The sequence below is a fragment of the Ostreococcus lucimarinus genome, chromosome 9, assembly GCF_000092065.1.
Source record: "Ostreococcus lucimarinus CCE9901 chromosome 9, complete sequence".
NCBI classification, from domain to species: domain Eukaryota; kingdom Viridiplantae; phylum Chlorophyta; class Mamiellophyceae; order Mamiellales; family Bathycoccaceae; genus Ostreococcus; species Ostreococcus sp. 'lucimarinus'.
Window position 1 is genome coordinate 152,128 of NC_009363.1, and position 19,744 is coordinate 171,871.

Genomic DNA, 19,744 nt, shown 5'->3' on the forward strand with positions numbered 1-19,744 from the left:
ATTTCGCGCGTGCATCGATTTATCGATTTGTGAGTGAAGTAAATTATTACGGTGTAAGGAGTTGCGATGAAAGTTCGGGATGATTCTCATCTCACATTCAAACGATCTAAAGTTCTACTTTTCCATTTCCTCGACCCACTCCGGGTTCTTCTTTAAGATGACAACTCCCTCTAAAACAGGAGTCAAAGGAATGTATTTCTCGCTCGCCAGCTCCGCTCGATCGCCAACTGACAGAAGTACGGGAGTGTTATGTGTTTGGAAGCCAGTGATAGTCTTTGGTCGCCCAGCCTGTCCCACGACGTCAACAGCTTGACCGACTCGAACAGACACTTGCAACGGTTCCCCTTGTTCATCCACAGTCATGAGCATGCGCGGTTGGGCAGCGACAAACAAATAGTACAGCATGTAGTGATGCTTACCCAAAATCGTATGCTTCATGTCGAGTCCCGCAAAGGCGGTGATGATCAAACCAGCAAGTGCGACGTTTGACACCAGCGCTCGGTCCGAGTGCGCCGGAGAAAGCGTGAGCAAGCCCTTACCCATATGCACAAGACCCTGTGAGACACGCACGAGGAACAAACACGACGGCTCCTTGTAGTAGTAACTACTAAGTTGTCGTAGCTGCGAGGCCAAGCGCGCGTTGTTGGTTCCCGCTCCAACAATACCGAGGGCAAGGCACGCGGACTGCGCGACCTCTTCATTGCTATCGTGACTGAGTCTACCAAGTAAATCCGTGACATCAAGCTTCGGGTTGGAGGTGTGTAACAGCGCAAATGCGAGAGGAACGGCTTTCTTTACTGCCGCGTCACCATACTGAATAAGGTGATCGTACGCACGGACCGCCATGTCTGCTCCAAGTTCTTCGCCCATGGCAACGAGAGCGATGCCCAACACAGCGACACTCTGGGGATCTGCAATCCATTCATCGCCTTCGTCAGCCTCCGGGTGCTCGCCGCACTTCGCCAAAAGAGACTGAATTTTCAACACATTACCACTACCGGCGTACGCGCACACGTCCAGCACAGTTTGTAAATATCCGCTGATTCGCGCCGGGAGAGTTTTCGCAACTTCCAATGTCGCTTCCACTTCCGCTTGACGCTGTAAGAAAAGTAAACCTAAACCTAGGCACAAAAAGTGCACAAACGTATTGTCGAGTTCTTTCTCAGGCCGCATCATCAGCGTTTGGACGATGGTCGACACAGACTCTTCGTGGCACGTGCCGCAGAAGACGAGGCCAAGCGACAGCGCTGCGAAAGCAACGACTTCCAACGGAGCACTGTCATCGTGAATCACCTCCGTGAGAAGCTCGGAAACTTCTTCTTTTTGAGTACCAGCATATGCCAAACCAAGTCCCATTATCGCACCGATTCTTACTGCGGAGTTTTCCTTGGTCACGCTCTCGTACAACAAACCGTAAGCGGGATCGCAATCGTTCCGCACATTAGTGTTGATGAGACCAACGGCAAGCAAGCCACCCGCAACGATGTTCGGTTCCTCGCTATAGAGATAAGCATCGACTTGCGGTAGACCGCCTTCAACGTCCCAAAGCAAGATGCTCCCAAGGCTAGCAGCTGCTGACATTTTACCGTGATCTTTGTTTTTGAAAATCCAGCTCACATTAGATGTGGAACCATCCGCGGCTTCTGAAGAAGTTAAAAGCTTATCTTGTCCGAAACCGGCGTTCACGAACGCGTTCACGAATGTCGCTGCGAGGTTAGCACGAGCACTATCCACTGCGGCGCCCGAAGGAGCGCGAACTTCCATTAAATGCGATTTGTAAATGTCCTCGGGTAACTTCGCCTCCATGACATCCAAGTCACGCGCCAGCATCAAGTAGTTCTTTGTCAAGTCTGAGTGACTCATGATGTTCTGCAGCATATCCAGGTTATCTTCTTCAACCTCACACGGGCCTTCATCGAGCTTCAACGGATGGCCGTGACGGGCCAACATGTAGCAAAGTTGCTTCTTGATGGCCAAGTTGGTGCACGCGTTGAACGTCTCTTCGATGATGCTCTGCTCGCAGAGCTTGAGCGCAACTCGCATAGCGTCTGGCATCTTCCCAACCTTCATGAAAATCGCATGCGCCGTCTTCAACACGATTGCATCTTCTGGCTCAGGAAGATAGTTGGCACAGCTGAACAGGTACAAGCATGTCCTCGAATAGTTGGCGTCGTTCACGTTGTCGAGCAAAATGTCGAGCTTCTCAACTTCCAATAGTAAATCGACAGCCTCTGGCTCGGCGTTGTGTTGCATGTGAAAAGGAACGATTTCGTGCACCAAACCCATGAGATCTTCCATCGAAGCCTTGTCCCCATCTTGCTCTATGCGACGATGGTATTCAGTGCCGATCTCTGCGGCGAGATTACGCACATACTCGTGTCCCCAGTTCCCGATGTCCTCCTTTGACCCTAATAATCTGTACTTCAACGACTCTGGAATTTCCCCAGCCACCGGAGCGTTGGTCATGGACAACAAGGAAATGATATCCGCCAGCAGTAACTTGTTTTCTCCATTCTTCGTTTTGTCGTACACCTCCTTCAAGGTTTGCAAGTGCGGTCTCAAAAACTTTAAAGGCTTTGGGACCGAAGTCATCGAACTGTTCGCATCGCCGTAAAGTACCGTATCATTTCGTCAGTATCGCGCATATCACTCACTCAATCGTCGCGTGATCCACGATCGCGTCGTAATCGTTCATGCGACCTCGTCGCTCTCGCACTCGCGCACCTCGTCGCCGTTCGGATCTCGCGTCTCATCGTTTCAAGCGCCAATTTCGCCACCCCCGCCTTCGGATCGCTCGCTCGCATCACCATCAGTTCCAAGTTCTCCTTCAGCGCCGCGTCTTCTTCGCTCAACTCCACCTCGTTCTTCTTATCCTTTCTATTCTTCGTCGTCGATGACTTTCCATCGCCAACGACCCCATCGCCGTTTTTGTCGTCTTTGTCGTCGCCCGCGGCGTTCTTTCCTTTCTTCGCGCTCGCCGCGGCGACGGCGTCGTTGGGTTTCTTCGTCACCATCGCGTGAGTCGGTTAAAGCGTCGCGTCGGGTGACGACGCGTCGACGAGAGCGGCGATCATTTGCTCGCCGATCTTCATAGGCATCCTCAGCTCACCGTCTGCGCTCGTGCCCTGGGCGAGCGCTCGACGACGCGACCTCGCGAGCGCGAAGGGACGCGCGGATGGCTTTAGAAAACGAAAATCGCGAGCAATAATGTAAAAGAAAACCGACAGATGCTAAGATATCACTAAAAAATGCGTCGCGTTTCGTTCGTCTACTCTACGGAAGCCGCCGCTCGCGCGTCGAGCGTCTTGCGCTTGTGCGAGCTCACCGAGGTGTTCGCCTTCATCAACTCCCGAAGAACCATGGTGGCGTAAGAAGACGGGGGCAGAGTGAACTTCACCGTTACGGCACGTAAAGGGCCGTCTTCGATGGTGCGTTCGGTGATGCCATTGATGCGATCGAGATCGGTCAAAACCAAATCCGCCGCCGCGTCCGCGTACGAAATGACGGTGTGCGATACGTTTGTGGGTTTGAGAAAGCATCTACGGTAGTCACCGGTGAATGAGTTGATTGCGAATTCACGAACCGAATGCGTCGTAGTATTCAAACTGATTCCATCCTCCGCGGCGAATCGATCGTAAACATCACCCAAATTTGTTGGGTACGTTATCGAGTTTCCAGGAAGCGGCAGCACCACGAGCGACGAGTCAATCGCACCCAAAGCGGCTTCCTCGGCTGTCACTACGCGAACCCTCGGCATACTCACCCGAGTATCGCCATTCATATCGTCTTCGCCTTCATCTCCGGCACAGTTTCCCTCTTCGAGCACTAAGTCACCTTCGACGACCGTGTTGACTCCGTACTTACGAATGCGCTCCGACACGACACGATTAAACAAGTATGCCTGGTAGGCGTGAATGTACATCAGTCTAATCTGCTTCGGCACGGCCAACAGCGATCCGACCAAGTCCGTGGAGCGAACTTTTGACATGCGCTCGAGCACACAGCGCTCTGCCGCGCACCAGCGTGGCATCAACTTCAAAGTCTCATTGGGATCCTTTGTTTCCATCCATTTCAAGCGCGCCTTCATGACATCGTCGCGCTCGCCTTCGCGCGGCAGCAGCAAAGCGTCGATCGCAGCTTGCCATTCGCCACGTAAAAGTTCAATTCCAATTTTATGCGTTGCGTGTTTGCCCCCAGCGCTACCAAATCTCTGCAAACCGTAGTAGTTGATGGTCCCTGAAGACTTGAGTGCGCGCACTGCCTCCTCCACGTTCCCGACGACGTCTGGGTCGATGCCTCGGAGCGTTATCTCAAACTCGTTCCCGCAATGGTCTCCGAAACCAAGTTGTCTGTCGACATACGTATAGTTACCAATTTTACACCCATAAAGTACCAGCTTGGCCAACCTTTTCGCCCGAACTCTGTGCACGGTGACGTGTTGCGTTGTCACTCCGCGCTTGTCCTTCGTTCCGGCGACGCCAATAGACTTGAAGTTCACCTTCAAGGCCCGGGCTATGACGTTGAGCATCTCGTAAGACTCTTTGTTTTCTTTGCAAAACGCAAATCGCACATGTTCTGGAACGCCTTCGGGCCAAAAGTTTCCCACCGCTCGATGATCCATTGCCTCCACGCGCGTTCGCTTCTTGCCTTGCTTGACGGCGGCATGCACGCGCACGCTCGAAGACGGCTTTTTCAAGTTCTTGAGAGCTTCCTTCTCTTCCTCGTTCGACTCCACGACGTTGTCCGTAGGTAATAAAAAGTGTTTCTTGAAAAATTGATGAATTTGCGTCCGTTTCGCTTTATCCGTCGTCGGCTCGAGCACGAGCGGTTGGGGCGTTTCCGCCTTTCCATCGTGCGTCTTCTGACTTCGACGCGTCACCCCGGGAGTGGCTAAAAATTCTCTCAGTCGCCGCGCGTCCTCTGCACCGCACAGCGCTTCGAATTCTTTCATTGCCTCCTCAATACTCTCTTCTTTATCCCCCTCCACGTCATCCTTCGCCGCGTCCTCGTCCTCCGCTTCGTCGTCCGGCCCGCGCTCGCGTTCCATGGCTTGCACTTTCGCCTTCATCGCCTCAAACTTCTTCCGCTCTCGCGCGTCGATCTCTACATCGCACGTCGCGCTCAGTTCATTCAAAACCACCGCCTCACCGCTCTCGATGTCGATCTCCCGCACGATGAAATCGCTGTAGCGTTCTTTCAGCACACCATCGAATCCGGCGGCGGCGTTGGCGTAGAGCTCGAGGCCGACGAGTCGCTCCTCCACGTGCTCGATCGCGTCGTTCTCGCGCCACGATGCCGACGACGGCGCGTGCGACATCGTTCACGACCGCTCGACGCGACGAAAGGTGACGCCGAACGCGCTCGCGCTCGTCGCGACGCCGCGCGCGCGAGTGTGACCGCCCAACAAACTCGTTCGAGACTGTTCGCCGCATTGTTCGCCGCGCGCGCGCGATGGGCGCTTCGATCGAGGGCGAGGTCGATGAAATAATCGCTCGTCATCGCGCGTGCGTGTTACGCGGACGCGCGTTCTTCGTCGCGTGGCACGGGACGCTGACGCTCGCGTTTCAAGCTTGGAGCGAAGATTTCGCGAGACTCAAGCGCGCGCTGAACGAGATCGACGCGATGCAAGCCGAGGCGTTCGGATCGAAGTGGCCGAAAATTTCATTGGGGTGCTTGAAATCAGACGACGCGGGGGGGAGGTTGACGATGGAGGAGTACGAAGCGTTGCGCGACGTCTGCGATGGCTTTCGCGGTCGAGCGGAGCGCGACGCTCGAGTTCGAGCGAGCGAGCTGAAAGTCGTGGTTTTTGGTTCGAGATGCTGCGAGCGACGCGTGAGCGTAAAGCGCGTGAAACTGCGCCCAGAGGAATGCGGTGAGGAGGCATCGAGGGAAAGTGTAGCGCTCGTTGAGTCTGTGCTAAGTGAGGGACGGCGTGACGAAGAATACTTAAATCGCGTCAACGCGCCGGGGCATCGAGCGTGTCATTACGAACAAGGAAGCGGTGTCACGCTCGTGGCCGACGCTCTCGAAGGAAACACCTCCGACGTTTCTGATTTGACAGCGTTGCTGCTCGAGTTTCGGAGCGCGGTTGAGAAAATATTACCGGGACGCTTCCGTTGGTTTCGAGACGATTCTCTGCACGTCACCGTGCGCGGTCTCGTAAACTAGACAAATAGAGTTAGAAAAAATAGGGCATTGTTTTAGACTTACATTCGATCAACATAGAAATCATTTTCTTCGTCATACGCGATGACGTTATCAGCAACGCGCGCGGGATCAACAATCATGGGCCCGCGAGTCATTCCTCGCGCGGTCGCGGACGATCCGGCGTAATCGGCCACGCTGAGTGCCACGCGTTGCAAAATATCCCATTGCCACGACGACGCATTAGCGCCCGCACCACCAAATAATGTCGCCGCCGGCGACGGTTGCTTAAGCTGGACGCTAAAAATTTCGGCGCCAGCGCTGAGGAGGTCGAGAAGGACATCGTCAGACGTTTTGAGTTTGTCCACCAAATTTCTCGACAGCGCATCTTTGCCAAACCACGTCTCGCCCGTCGCGACGTTGTCAATGTCCAAAGTCGGTCTATTTTCGGCGACAAAACCCTTGAAGAGCACCAAAACGTCTTCGATGTCCTTCTTTGACTTTTCCAAGTCTTCCTCGGTGACCTTCTTCGTGGGCGTCAAGGTTCGCTTGAACTTGCCAGCGGTGACAGTTTGAAATTCGATACCTTCCCGTTGAAGCCGCTCGTAGACATTAGGTTGCTCGCTAATGACACCGATAGAACCGAGAACCGCGAACGGAGACGCAACGATTTCGTCGGCCACGCAAGCCATCATGTACCCACCAGAGGCGGCGACTTGCTCGACACAGATGGTCAGCTTGAGACCGGCGTCTTTGATTCGCATCAGCTGCGCAGCGGCAAGCCCGTAGCCAGTGACCGTACCGCCACCCGTATTCAACCGCAAAACAACTTCATCACCTCGTTCCTTTTTCGCCGAACGTAACAAACCAGTGACTTCTTCACGGAGCTGTTCCGCTTGAGATGCGCGCACGTCGCCAAAAAAGTTCAACACAAAGACATGCTTCTTCTTTATCTTCGAGTTTTGGTCCGTTTCCGGGTTCAAAGCGAGCACGTCCGCGTTCATTTGCCAACCAGCAATTTCGCGTGGGTCAGACAGCAATTTCATGAGACTCTCGCGGCGAGCTTTCGGCAACGCCGCGCCGACGGTTTGCAAGTACGCGTCTTCAGCGGCGGCGCGGTCGGCGGTCAATTTGCTGAGCTTCTTGGTCAAACCCGCGAGCTTATCGCCACCAAACGGATTCTTGAATCCACTACTTTTCGTTTCACCGTCCGGCTCGGACTTCTCGGAATCTTCGCTCTCGGTGTCGCTCTTTGCGCGCTTTCCGCCAGATTCCAACGACGTCGCCCGCATTTGAGCCAAAAGCTCGTTCATCTGGTCCATCAAACGCTTGTCCGTCATCGTCCACTTCTTGTTCGCTTCGAGAATGGCATTGCACTCGTCTTCGCTGAGCGATCCGAGGGCGGCGCCGAACTTTTTGCTGAATTCCATATTCTTGCGGCGTCGTTCGGCTTGCATTTCGCTCACCGTCGCCGCTTCAAACGACAGCGAATATCCGTCGAGTTTATCATTCATGCGCTTGATCTCCAAGTAAGGCTCCGTGCGCGGTTTCGCACCCGCGCCCCCTTTGATGAAACCGAAAGGTCCGCTACCCTTCTCGCGGTCCCGTCTCCCTCCGCGTCTCGAAGAAGCAATCAGAAAAAACGCGCCCGCCGCGACCGTCGCGCTCGGCACCCCCCACGAGATGAGCGTCTTCAGCGTGTACAATCCCAACTCCTTCGCCTCGGGCGTGCTCAACGCGTTCGGAATCCACGCGAACAACCCCGCGACGAACGCCGTCGCGCCGTGCGCGTCCGCCGCCGCCAGCGCCGGTTCCGCCGCCGCCGCGCTCAGGAACATCGCCGCGCTCAGGAACATCGCCTTCGACACCGCTCGCGCCGTCGTCGTCGTCGTCGTCGTCGTCGTCGTCGTCGCTGTCGCGACTTCGCCCTTTTTCGCCCCGATCGCGTCGACGACGACCGCCCGCCGCGTCGTCGCTCGTCCCGTCGTCGTCGTCGTCGTCTTCATCTTCATCTTCATCTTCATCGTCTTCGTCATCGCGCGCGTCGTCGTCGCGCGTCGTCGCGCGAGCGCGCCCGCGAGCGCCGTCGAGTTCCGCGTCGTCATCGCCGTCGTCGTCGTCATCGCGCGCGTCTTCGCCCCGACGCGATGTGGCGTCGAGCGCGTCTCGTCGATGCGCGTGACGTCGCGCCCACACACCCGGGTGTGTGAATCCGGCGCGAATCTGGACGCGCCCGGTCGTCGCCAGATCGCCGCGGCGCGTCGACGCGCGCGCGCCGTCGCGGCCGCGGTCCGCGCGATGACGACGTCGGTGACGTCGGCGACGCGATGCGCGCGCGCGGGCGACGCGATGCGCGCGCGAAGATCGCACCGCGCCGGAACGTCGTCCCGGTCGTCGACGCCGACGCGACGCGTCGTCGCGGCGCGGCGCGGGCGTCGACCGGCGCTCGCGTCCGACGACGCGACGACGACGACGGCGGGGACGGGGACGGGGACGGGGACGACGCGCGCGGCGACGACGGCGCCGCTGGCGCACGAGCTGGTGCAGGGCGCGCTGGTGCGTTGGAGCGTGGAAAAACCGGACGGACCGCACCCGCCGACGTGCGTGCTGGTGCACGGAATCCTGGGCTCGCGAAGAAACTTGCAATCGCTCGCGAAGCGCCTGGCTGAAAAGTTTCCGTCGTGGCAGTTTTTGTTGGTGGATTTGAGAAATCACGGGGAGTCGAACACGGCGCTGGAGAAGAAACCAGAGGGCGCGAACACGGTGCAAAACGCGGCGAGAGACGTGCTGGGGGTGTTGAATCATTTAAAGATATATCCGTACACGCTGATCGGGCACTCGTTCGGGGGGAAGGTGGCGATGTCGATGGTGCACCAGTTTGGACGCGCGTTGCCGCGGCCGGTGCAGGTGTGGGTGCTGGACACGGTGCCGGGAGACGTGTGGTGCGATGACGTCGGAGATCACCCGAGAGATACGATTCGGTTCTGTACCACGCTCGATAGACCGATCGAAAGTCGCAGATCGCTCGTGGAGTCGCTCACGGGGGCTGGATTCACCGTGGAAGGCGCGCAGTGGATGACGACGAATTTACGAGCGGATGGGAACGGGAAATTCGATTGGACGTTTGATTTGGATGGCATCGCGGAGATGTACGCGTCGTACGAAGCGTGCGATTTGTGGCCGATGGTTGAGACGCAACCCGCGGGATTGAGCTTAGATTTCGTACAAGCAGAACGGTCGGCGTTCGTGTGGACGCCCGAGGACGTGGCGCGCATTCGCGGCACCGGCGCCAACGTGCACTTGCTGCGCAACTCCGCGCACTGGGTGCACATCGATAACCCGAACGGGTTGCTAGACATTCTGGCCCCTTCTTTCGAGAACATGGAGCGCAACTCGAAGGCGCGATGAGGAAATTGTAATATATATTTTGCGCGCCGCTCGCCGCGCCGACGCCCGCTTTCATAACAACGATTCCATAAGCTCCCGATGGCTCTATTACGTTAACCTCCCATGCGAATGCCGTGTTGAGACGAATCTTTCAGGTCCAGATCACCCGTATCGCTCACCAACGGTTCTCCCGCGCCTTCGCACTCGATGCTCTCGCCGTCAAACGTCACCGCGCACGCCTCGTCGAGATCCGCGACGTTGACCACGACGTACGTGCCGCTTTCGATGCCTTCGCACACGAGTTCACCCTCTCCCGTGAGTTCGCACCGCACCTCGCATCCGCGCTGTCGCTCGCTGTCGCACCTCGGCGCGTTCCCTTTCCCGTCGTTTCGCGCGCCCGCCCACCACGCCGATACCTGGTACGTCCCGCTCGGAATGTCCCCCTCCGCCACCATCACGCCGTCCTCGCGCACGACGCAGTTGTACCCCTCATCGAGCGATGATTTCGACACCCCACCGCTCGCCGCTCGCGCGCGCGTCGCCCCCCCCCCCCGTCGCGCGCGTCGTCCCATTCGCGTCGTCGCCCTCGTCGTCCCCGTCGTCGTCCGCGTCGCCGTCTTCATCGCGCGCGACGCGCCGGTCCACCGTCGTTTCGCGCGTTCGCGTCCTCCGAAAAGCGCCTCGACGCGCGCGCGTTCGTCGCGTCGGTCGCGTCGCCGAGTCCCGCGCCGCGCCGCTCGACGCGTCGCGCGATCGGCATCCGCGTCGAGCGATCCGACGCGGATCGCGCGACGCGCGAACGAATCGGGCTTAGGGTTTAGGGTTTAGGCGACATCGTTCGCGTTCGTCGTTCGTCGTCGTCGTCGTCGTCGTCGGCCCGGCACCGCGCGACGTCGGGACGTCGGGACGTCGGGCGCGGTATGAGCGACCGCGCGCGCGCGCGCGCGGCGTCGGTGACGCGGACGAACGCGACGGAGACGACGACGCATCGCAAGGTGCGCGTGCTCGTGATCGGCGACTCGGGGGCTGGGAAGACGACGCTGACGCGCGCGCTGGTCGGCGGCGGACGACGCGGGAGGGAAGAGCACGGACGAACGAGCGGGTGCAGCGCGGAGGTGATGCGAGCGAGCGAAGAGGGCGCGGAGGGGACGACGGGGACGCGCGACGCGGCGACGTACTTCGTCGAACTGTGGGACGTGGGGGGACATCGACAGTATAAACGAGAGCGAGGGATATTCTACGATCAGATAAACGGGGTGATAATCGTGCACGATGCGTCGATGCGAGCGAGCGGGGCGCGGTGCGAGGCGTGGGCGCGAGAGGTGGCGACGAGAGGGACGTTTTCGGCGCCGACGCCGACGGCGGAGAGTTTCGCGAGCGGCGAACAGCCGTGCGTGATGTACGGTTTCGGCGGTTTACCGGTGCCGTGCTTGATCGTGGCGAATAAGGTAGATTTAGAAAGCGCCGCAAACGATGGGTTCGGTCGAGGAGATGGACTTTTACGGCGTGCGCTAGACTTTTTTGGCGATAAAAGCCGGCGCCGGCGGTCGATTCTTCCGGAAACCATCGGCGAAGCCGCGCGCGCGAGCGCGTCGGCGGCGCACAGACGCCAACCCTCGTTCGGGGCGACCGCGCTCGCGAAACTTCCACCGGGTGGCGGTTTGCGCACGTCCGCGACGCTCGGTCGTATAGACGTGGACGTCATGCATGGGTTCTTTCGCGAGCTCGTCCGCCGTCGATACGACGCCGCCGTGATCGACGCCGGCGCTTCGCGCACGTCCGAGCGGCTTTTACACGCCAAGCCCGCCGCGCTCGTGGATGATGATCTCGACGACTTAACCTAGCCCTCGCCGCCCGGCGTACCTTAGCAAATTAGCCGTGCCATAAGCACTAAGCACTCTTTGACGCGCGCGCGCTCGCCCTCGCGACGCGGATAAAGATGACTTGGACGCCATTCATCGACGCGTCGGACCATGTCATCGCGCGCCGCCACGCAGTTGACGGCAACGTCACGCGCATCGTCAGCGTCCTCGCGCAGCGGCAGACGCTCGCTCGCGCGCGCGTCGGCGTCGCGTCGCGTCGCCGCATCGTCGTCGACGTCGACCGCGACCGACGGCGTCGGTTTCAGCGCCGCTGGTTTCTTCTTTCCGTACCACGTCGGCGTGTGGGAGGAGCTCGTGGCTCTAAAAGTCATGCGCAGCGACGAGACGCCGTGCGCGGGCGCATCCGCGGGATCGCTCGTCGCCGCGATGCACTGCTGCGGCTTAACGCCGGCGGATGGGAAAAGAATTTTAATGGACGTCCTGGCGGATTGTCGAGCGAACGGGGTCGTCGGACGCGTCGGTGCGGTGCTAGAAAATGCGCTGAGGAAAGAACTTCCGAGCGATGCGCACGAGCGGTGCTCGCGTGGGAATTTATTCATCAGCGTATCGTCGCCGATGATGCGCGATGGGAAATTTGCGTTGGACGGCGAACTCGTGTCAGCCTTCGAGAGTTTCGACGATTTGGTCGGGGCGCTCCTGGCGTCGTGTCATATTCCGTTGTATTGTGGGTGGCCGGCGCGAAGGTACCGAGGTAAGTGGTGCGTGGATGGGGGATGGCATAATTTAACGCCGACGCCTCCGGGCTCCGAGCGAAGCGTTCGCGTGTGTGCTTTTCCGCTTCTCGACGCGTGGCGCAAAGCTGAACCTGGAGATGGCAAAGAGTCTGGTGATGTCTTCGCGCAACAGGCTTCATTCTGGGCGGGATGGGGCGATGATGACGCGCGAAACTTGCTCGTGGCCCCGGACGCCGCAGGCGGGAAGCCAGAGTGGGATTACTCGGAGGCGATTCGCTTTGCTCTACTGCCGGGTTCGAATGACGTCTTGGAGGAGATGATCGTCATGGGTCGCATGGACGCCAGGCGTTGGGCGAAGAGCGTCGGGTTCGATGTCAAACTAGCGATGAGAGGTGCGGTAGGCGAGTCTAAAATCACTATGTAATACTAAGTAGTGCTAGTGCGTTGAATCGACGATTTGCGACCAAAGCGCAAGCGTCACGTCGTCGCGTAATTCTAATAATGTATCCGTCGCTACTTTCGAATACTTACCGTTCAAATTTCTGAGCAGACACGACACCAGTGTTTCCATCATGCCGGATAACTCGCCTCGCAGGAGATGCGACAAAGTATATGGAAGTGCGAGAATGCACTGCTCTATGGATGTCATCGACAGGAGCGCCGACGTCGGTCCCCACGCTGCGGCAAGTATAGCGATGCATGGGATCGCATCGACATCGGTGAGATTGGCGGCTTCGTGTATCATTTGTGCTCGAAGTGAGTTTGATGATGTGGTGAGATGACCTACCATCGCTCTCAAAGTGACCGTCCTCGTCGCCTTTGGCCAAGTCGCCAGTGATGTGAGCGTTTCAGACGCAACTTGTCCAGCATTGTATAAGCGAGCGCAGACGATGGGTTTGACGTCGAGCGCGAGCTTCTTCACGACTTGTTCTCGTAATACCGATGAAGTAAATTGACTAACGCACGTGGAGACTGCATCAAGCGTTCGTGTATCCGTCAAACTTAAACGAGACACGAGTTCGCAAACTGCCGCTGTAGCTGTTTCGCTTTCAGAGACATCAATCAAACCATTCCAAAGCGACTCCACGCAACCGTCGGACGCGTGCGGTGAAAACGCCATTTGAGTGAATCGTTTTATCGCACTAGCACCGGTCTCAGACCGTAAAGCGCACGCGTATGGAGCGCTCAACATCGCCAAGCGCTGTGTCTCCGGCGCCAGATTGAAGAAGTCTGCATCAGAGAGTGCTACGAGCAATTCCAAGACGTCTCGACCTATTGAAGCTTCCGGGTGCGCACGACACATTCGAAGGCAAGCACACTGAAGCGCATTCTTTTCAACTTTATCCGCATCGCCACTGGAAGTCGCGACTCGCCACCAACGATGCAAGGCATTTGACCAGCCAGCATTCGGTAAGCGAGCGAGCTCTCGCAGTACATCCAACGCCAACGTCGCGCCGTTCAGTTGCTCTCGGGACGGACAACTCACGACATTATCCAAAAGTGCATGCATAATAAATCCAATGATGGTGTCTTTTGGAACAGACGACTTCGAATCAGTTGATCTCGGGCCAATCGTAACGGCAATTTGTGCCGCTCTGTCTGACACCCCAGCGAGCGTCCAAATGGTTAAATCTCGCAACGCTTTCGAAACAATATCGCCTGGCGCGTACGCGATACTTTCTAGCGTCTTCAGAACACGTTTTGCCTCGATCTTTGATTTATCACCGCCCCAGAGCAACGGCGCTGAAAATACCGCACCTTCATCGAATGTTCCGGCGACGCTCACATCGTGGCCGTCCCAAGCGCTGCCCAACACCCCAGACAGGGACAGGACACCAATCGAACGGTCGAACGATGTCGCCATGTCGTCTCGGACCGTTGACGTGACTCTCGCAATAATTTCCTGAACGGTTTGTATCGGAATCGCGCAGCCATGGTCGAGCGTTACACCAAGAATGATGCCGGCGACGGCGCGAATAGCGGGCTGTTCCGAATCATGCGTCGTCCTTAGCGCCTTCAACGCGAGGACCTCACTCTCGGTATTGTGCCTATGATTGAGTAATGACTTCACGGCAACTGGTAGAGCAATACTTCCAGGAAATCTTCCGCACGACGTTGCGCCGATGAGCCAGTTTATGATCGCTAAGGTGTTTGTCATGGCTTTGTCATCTTCGAAGACATCCAAAGCGCACGCTGCCCTCGACAATCCAGTGTAAACTCCACAGACTGCATCGGACAAGTCCCCTTTCGGAGGTGAAATAATGTCATTCGCTGGCTGAACTTTCAAGACATCTATAAACGGTTCACCGAGCGCGACCAAGGTAGCGCCCAGGAAGCTGTAAATTCTCCTGACGAGATCCAATCGCCATGACGAAGACGAGCCGCCGGGCAAAACGTTCGACGACAACTCGCGGCACATTAAACCAAGAGCTTCCGCGGTAACACCCATCGTCAATGCGCCATCGATACGGCAATCGCTGATTTGCTTCATCATAATTTCAGCAACCTTGTTCGGGCGCTGTGCGTCACCTCTATCCTCGAGAGTACCCGCAGCGAGACCGAGGGCGACGTACAACCCACGCTCGGCGCCCACGATGGATGACTTTTCCTCCAACAGTGAGAGCAATAAATCCACCAATGCTGCACCGAGTCCACCGTTTCCAACCAAAACTGGTGTCGCGAGAAGTAAAGCTATATTTTGTAATTCATCAGGCATGGAAACATCTTGGAGTGCTTCCATGGCCGTGGCGTTAATGCTCGCTCGAACTTCGGCGTACAGCTCATCCAATCCGTTCTCGGCGGTTCTCGCCGAAACTTCGGCGTCGAACCAGCGACGAGCAAAACGAGTCCACGCGCGCGTGACGAGATTGACGTGCCATGAACCACTCCAAAACACTTGCCTTATCGCGCGCTTAAACTCAGTTCGATACGCCTCCGCACGACTTCGCCTCTGGGAATTCTCATCGACTGAACGCGTCGCTTCCGATTTCCCCTTGTGCGGGCGGAACAAAAGTAAGCGAGCGCACGAACACAGCTGACTGTCAAGCAACTTTTTCGGAAGTGTTTGCGTTACTCGATATATGAGCGGATCCGACGGAGGTGGATGCGAGACTTGTTGAGACTCTCGAGCCACTAAGGCAGTGCGAGATAACAAGCTCGCCTCGTGTTTCGTCATCGTCCGAAGCATTCGCGTGGCGCCGACGAACGATTCTTCTCCAAAACTTTCAGACAGCGCGCTCGCCGCAATTTCTGCCGGAGTCGGCGAATCATTTTCAATTATGAACTCTGGATCGTATTCACTCAACGAATTCCAGGCTTCGTGACGAACACGAGCGTCCTTGGACGTTTTGATTGCATTCCATACTGTGTCAATGAGCGTCGCCGTCGCTTCGGGGAACGAAGCGCCGTCGCGACCACCGTGTCGAATCAGTCTGATCCATTTTCGTGCCACAAGTGGGTGCTGCGGAAGGCTAGGTATATGTCTAGTAACTACCTTGAACGCGGGTAAAAAGTCAAGCGCGTCGTGCGCGCACATGCTGTCAATCGCTTCGAGGGCGAGCGCTTGCGCCTCGGGCCAATCTGATTTCAAACAGCCTTGCATGGGTATCACCAACTCCGCCGCTCGAAAGGGATGGGCTTTTGCTGCAGCTGCGACTGCGGCGGCGCACCCAACCGTCACTTCGCGTTCGTGAGAATGCGATGCTTCTTCTAAAGCTCCTCGTAAACGAGGTCCAAGCTCACGATTGTGGATCCACATTTCAGCCAATAGTCGCAGCGCCAATGCGTGTAGACGAGCGTCGGGTGACTTTTCCCCAGGATTTGTGCTCATGAGCGGAGATATCGCGCGCAACACGGCCGGCGCAGCCATAAAATTAGAAGCACCAGCGGCTAATGCGTTCAAAGACGCGAGCGTGGACTTCGCGTGACGTGCGTTGGACGATTTCTCGCAAGCCGCTCGCAGGTGCAAGAGCGTCGCCGTGATGTTCGACAAGCCTTGCGGCCGTTTGCCTCCGAGCTTTCTTCCGAGTGTTTCTGCTGCGCACTCACGAATCGAGGGAACCGGGTGAGACAAGCATGCGAGTTCAAGCGATGGAGACCTGACGTCGACGTCGTTTCGAATGCATGCGGCGAGCGTCTCCGTGGCGTCTCCGTCGTCCCAATTCGCCGCAAGTGCGGCGCTCACGAACCCATCTCGAGTGGCGTATCCCATTAGTCTGCTATTTTCGACATTGCGTACCGAATCATCGTTTCGCAGCGTGGCGAGCGAGAGCGCCAAGCGCGCACCCGATTCTCCTGGAAGCATGAACGCTGCCGACGCGTGCATCGCGCCGAGCGCGCGCGCGGGGCCGCTCGTTGGAAAGTACGGCGCCAGAAGTGCCAGTAAAGCAGACGTCTCCTCAGCGCTATGTACAAGCGATAAACATGGTAACAACTCACCACATACACTTACGTCTCCAAGCTCGCTCAATCGCGTCAGCGCGCCGACAAAGGGGACGACGCTGTCGCCGGAGCGCGCCGCCGCGCGCGTCTGTCGCACCAATCCCTCCGCCAGCAACGGTACAACTTCGCGCGCAGACGCGTCTTCGACGTCGAAGAGTCTACACTCGATGGCATCTATGATTTCCGCCGCCGCACACGCAATCCACGACCTTGACTCACTCGTGGGCGCTCGATACGCCCCGAGCGCCTCGACGCACACCCCTAAAACCGCGCGCGCGTTTTCCCCGCGCCCGCTCGCGATGCCCATCAATCGCGCGTGCAATAACATCGCGAACGAACTTCGCGGCGCCGGTGCGGGATGTTCCAACAGCGCGCGAAACACAAACTGCCGCAGGGCGTTGAAATCCGAAATCGACCCCCTCGCCAGCTTACTCGCCGTCGCCTCCAACAACCCGGCGCCCGCGTCCGAGTGCGCCTTCAGCGCGCGCACGAGCGGATGCCCACTCCCCCGCGCGCACTCCCCAGCCAACTCCCCATCCCCGAACGCGCAACACAACTCCACCAGCGCTCGCGTCAACGCTCGAACGTTCGCCCTCGTCCTCGCGCTCGCCGCGCCGCTCGCGAGCTCCGTCGCCAACGCGCTCGCGCTCGCGTTCCCCGACCGCGCGATCGCCACGATCCCTCGCGCCAGCTCATCTTGCGCTCGCGCGTGCGTCGTCGCCTCGCACAGCGTCCGCACCGCGCGCGCGACGTCCTCCCGTCCCGTCGTCGTCGCCTCGGCGAGCTCCCGCGCGAGTCCTCTCGCCGCCACGCGCGCCGTCGCGCCGTCGTCGTCGTCGCCGTCGCCGTCCGCGCGCGCGACGTGCGCCAGCAGCGGCGACGGCGCCATGCGCTCGATCGTCCCGCGGCGACCGCGTCGCGTCGCGTCGCGTCGCGAAATCGCGTCCCGTCGCGCGACAGCTCGCGCGGAGGATTTGAATCGACGGCGTCGAATCGACTCGCGCGCGCGTCGCGCACTCGCGCGCGCGGCGATGACGACGGCGAGCGATGCGCCGGGAACGCCGATGCGCGCCGTCGCGGCGTCGACGCCCGTCGACGCCGACGCGACGTCGCCGGGCGTCGTGCGAGAGACGCCGACGAAGACGACGCGGGCGCGCGTCGCGTCGGCGCACGACGCGGAGGCGCGAGACGCGCTGGTGTTCGCGACGGAGACGGAGTGCGAGCGGTACGCGGAAGCGACGAACGGGACGGCGCGCGCGGCGAGCGTGACGTGCGATCCGTTCGTGTCGGGGAAGCTGCGCGAGCATCAACGCGCGGGGGCGAGGTGGATGTATCGAGCGCTGCACGGGATCGGAGAAGACGCGGCGAGCGAGGGCGGGACGCGAGGGGTGCTGTTGGCGGATGAGATGGGATTGGGGAAGTCGTTGCAAGTGCTGGCGGTGCTGTGGACGATGCTGAGGCAAGGACCGTGCGGGAAGCCGACGGCGCGAAGAGCGGTTTTCGTGTGCCCGGCGTCGCTCATCGGAAACTGGGGCGCCGAGTTCACGAAGTGGTTGGGAGGCGTGCGCGTGCAGGCGTCGTTGGCGGAAGGGAACGCCGAAGCCGTGGATGCGGCGTGCGATCGATGGTGCGCAGAACCGGCGAAGGGATCGAAGAGTTCGTTCGATCGGTGGCCGGTGCTCGTGATGTCGTACGAGACGGCGAGGCGCCTGGCGCCGCGCGTGCGGGCGATGAAGCCCGAGCTCATGGTGTGCGACGAGGCGCACAGATTGCGCAACGCCATGGGCTCGCAAACCATGACCGCTCTGCGAGAAATCAACGCGCCCATGCGAGTGCTGCTCACGGGGACGCCGATTCAGAATAATTTGAACGAGTACGCGGCGGTTTTAGACTTTGCGCAACCGGGTATCCTCGGGCCGCTGGAGGATTTTCAGCGCGATTTCACGCAACCTATTCAGAGGCAATACGAGCGAGGCGCGAGCAAGGAACAAATCGCACAAGGTCGCAAGGTTGCGGACGAACTCAATCGACGAACGAAAGGGAAGATTTTGAGTCGGAAATCTTCGACGAATGCGGCGTACTTGCCAAAAAAGACTGAGCTCGTGGTGCTCTGTCGCTTGACGTCCGCGCAGAGGCAAGCTTATGAGGCTGGGGCAAAATTAGTGGAGTCGTGGACGAGTAGCGATACGAGTGCGTCCTCTGGCGCGGCGGCGCTTTGTGCGATTGGAATCTTGCGACAGACAGCGAATGAGGTTGATCAAATCCTCGCGAGTGCCGATTCGCATTCGCAGACTATGACGGATGCGGAAAAGGAGCTCGATGATGAGATGGAGATGGACGCCATCGCGCGCGCAGGGACGTCCGGAAAGTCAGTGGATGATTTAAAAGCTGCTATGGCCAAAGCTTTGCCTCGAGATTACGCGGGAGGAATCGATGGCTCGGGGAAATTTACCATTTTGCGGCGCATGCTCGAGGCGCTCAAAGAGCGCGGTGACCCAACAGAGCGCGTCGTTGTCGTCTCCGGTTACTCTGCATCACTCGCGACTGCGGAAGATATCTGCAAAAAATTAAACGTAACCACTTCGCGTCTCGATGGCACAGTGGCAGTCGATTTGCGTACATCCATCGTCAAGAATTTCAACTCTGGTCAAGGCGGTCAAGTCATGCTGCTCTCCGTCGTCGCTGGCGGCGCCGGGTTGAATCTTGTCGGTGCCAATCGGTTGATTCTCATGGACGTATCTTGGAATCCTGCGCACGATCGACAAGCGATGGGCCGAATTTGGCGCGATGGTCAGACGAAACCGGTCACAATTTATCGCCTTGTCTCTGCTGGCACTGTAGAGCAAAAAGTTTTCGAGCGACAGCTCGGCAAAGAAGTGCTAAAGAATACGGTCGAGAGCGGGTACACGGGTTATGAAGGCGATGGATTCACCACGAAAGACTCGCTCGTGGGTATCGTAAAATTCACAGGTGATGAATTGAGCGAAATCGTCGATTGGGGCCGCCCTTTGGACGTCCACGATGCGTGTCCATTGCTCGGCGCGGCACGTTCACACGGTGCGGCGTTTCAAGTCATCGACGTCGACGATGGTACCGCCGCCGACGAAGCGCGAGCGAACATTCCGAAAAAGGAACCAATCGAAGTTCGCGCTAAAAAGTTGGCCCCAAAGCGCACTGCTTTCGAAGATTTATTTTCCGCAAAACGCGCGAGGTAGT

At 58.4% G+C, this 19,744-nt stretch overlaps 10 protein-coding genes across 10 annotated transcripts; 5 read left to right on the forward strand and 5 right to left on the reverse strand.

Moving 5' to 3' along the window:
- Nucleotides 1-114: 114 nt before the first annotated feature.
- On the reverse strand, nt 115-3,063 carry OSTLU_33401 (predicted protein; the record flags this gene model as incomplete). Its single annotated transcript, XM_001419690.1, has 2 exons — nt 2,725-3,063; nt 115-2,596 (listed from the first exon to the last, which is right to left on the reverse strand). Exons 1-2 carry the CDS (start codon nt 3,012-3,014, stop codon nt 115-117), a joined length of 2,772 nt encoding a protein of 923 aa, XP_001419727.1. The 5' UTR covers nt 3,015-3,063.
- Nucleotides 3,064-3,268: 205 nt separating this feature from the next.
- OSTLU_34867 (predicted protein) lies at nt 3,269-5,317 on the reverse strand (the record flags this gene model as incomplete). The annotated part of the gene is made up of 2 exons (XM_001419691.1): nt 3,269-4,966; nt 5,057-5,317. 2 exons carry the CDS (start codon nt 5,315-5,317, stop codon nt 3,269-3,271), a joined length of 1,959 nt encoding a protein of 652 aa, XP_001419728.1.
- A 134-nt stretch (nt 5,318-5,451) lies between these two features.
- OSTLU_16699 (predicted protein) lies at nt 5,452-6,168 on the forward strand (the record flags this gene model as incomplete). The annotated part of the gene is made up of 1 exon (XM_001419468.1): nt 5,452-6,168. One exon carries the CDS (start codon nt 5,452-5,454, stop codon nt 6,166-6,168), a length of 717 nt encoding a protein of 238 aa, XP_001419505.1.
- Nucleotides 6,169-6,428: 260 nt separating this feature from the next.
- OSTLU_5654 (predicted protein) lies at nt 6,429-7,130 on the reverse strand (the record flags this gene model as incomplete). Its single annotated transcript, XM_001419692.1, has 1 exon — nt 6,429-7,130. A coding segment is annotated over one exon (702 nt), but the record flags the coding sequence as incomplete, so codon positions are not given.
- Nucleotides 7,131-8,493: 1,363 nt separating this feature from the next.
- Nucleotides 8,494-9,615, forward strand: OSTLU_33405 (predicted protein; the record flags this gene model as incomplete). Its single annotated transcript, XM_001419469.1, has 1 exon — nt 8,494-9,615. One exon carries the CDS (start codon nt 8,494-8,496, stop codon nt 9,550-9,552), a length of 1,059 nt encoding a protein of 352 aa, XP_001419506.1. The 3' UTR covers nt 9,553-9,615.
- Nucleotides 9,616-9,644: 29 nt separating this feature from the next.
- Nucleotides 9,645-9,986, reverse strand: OSTLU_16702 (predicted protein; the record flags this gene model as incomplete). Its single annotated transcript, XM_001419693.1, has 1 exon — nt 9,645-9,986. One exon carries the CDS (start codon nt 9,984-9,986, stop codon nt 9,645-9,647), a length of 342 nt encoding a protein of 113 aa, XP_001419730.1.
- A 498-nt stretch (nt 9,987-10,484) lies between these two features.
- On the forward strand, nt 10,485-11,375 carry OSTLU_88171 (predicted protein; the record flags this gene model as incomplete). The annotated part of the gene is made up of 1 exon (XM_001419470.1): nt 10,485-11,375. A coding segment is annotated over one exon (891 nt), but the record flags the coding sequence as incomplete, so codon positions are not given.
- A 129-nt stretch (nt 11,376-11,504) lies between these two features.
- Nucleotides 11,505-12,512, forward strand: OSTLU_88172 (predicted protein; the record flags this gene model as incomplete). Its single annotated transcript, XM_001419471.1, has 1 exon — nt 11,505-12,512. The coding sequence occupies one exon, from the start codon at nt 11,505-11,507 to the stop codon at nt 12,510-12,512; it is 1,008 nt and encodes a 335-aa protein (XP_001419508.1).
- Nucleotides 12,513-12,524: 12 nt separating this feature from the next.
- On the reverse strand, nt 12,525-17,417 carry OSTLU_33410 (predicted protein; the record flags this gene model as incomplete). The annotated part of the gene is made up of 1 exon (XM_001419694.1): nt 12,525-17,417. One exon carries the CDS (start codon nt 17,415-17,417, stop codon nt 12,525-12,527), a length of 4,893 nt encoding a protein of 1,630 aa, XP_001419731.1.
- Nucleotides 17,418-17,592: 175 nt separating this feature from the next.
- Nucleotides 17,593-19,743, forward strand: CHR3514 (predicted protein; the record flags this gene model as incomplete). The annotated part of the gene is made up of 2 exons (XM_001419472.1): nt 17,593-18,799; nt 18,884-19,743. The coding sequence occupies 2 exons, from the start codon at nt 17,593-17,595 to the stop codon at nt 19,741-19,743; spliced, it is 2,067 nt and encodes a 688-aa protein (XP_001419509.1).
- Nucleotide 19,744: the final 1 nt, after the last annotated feature.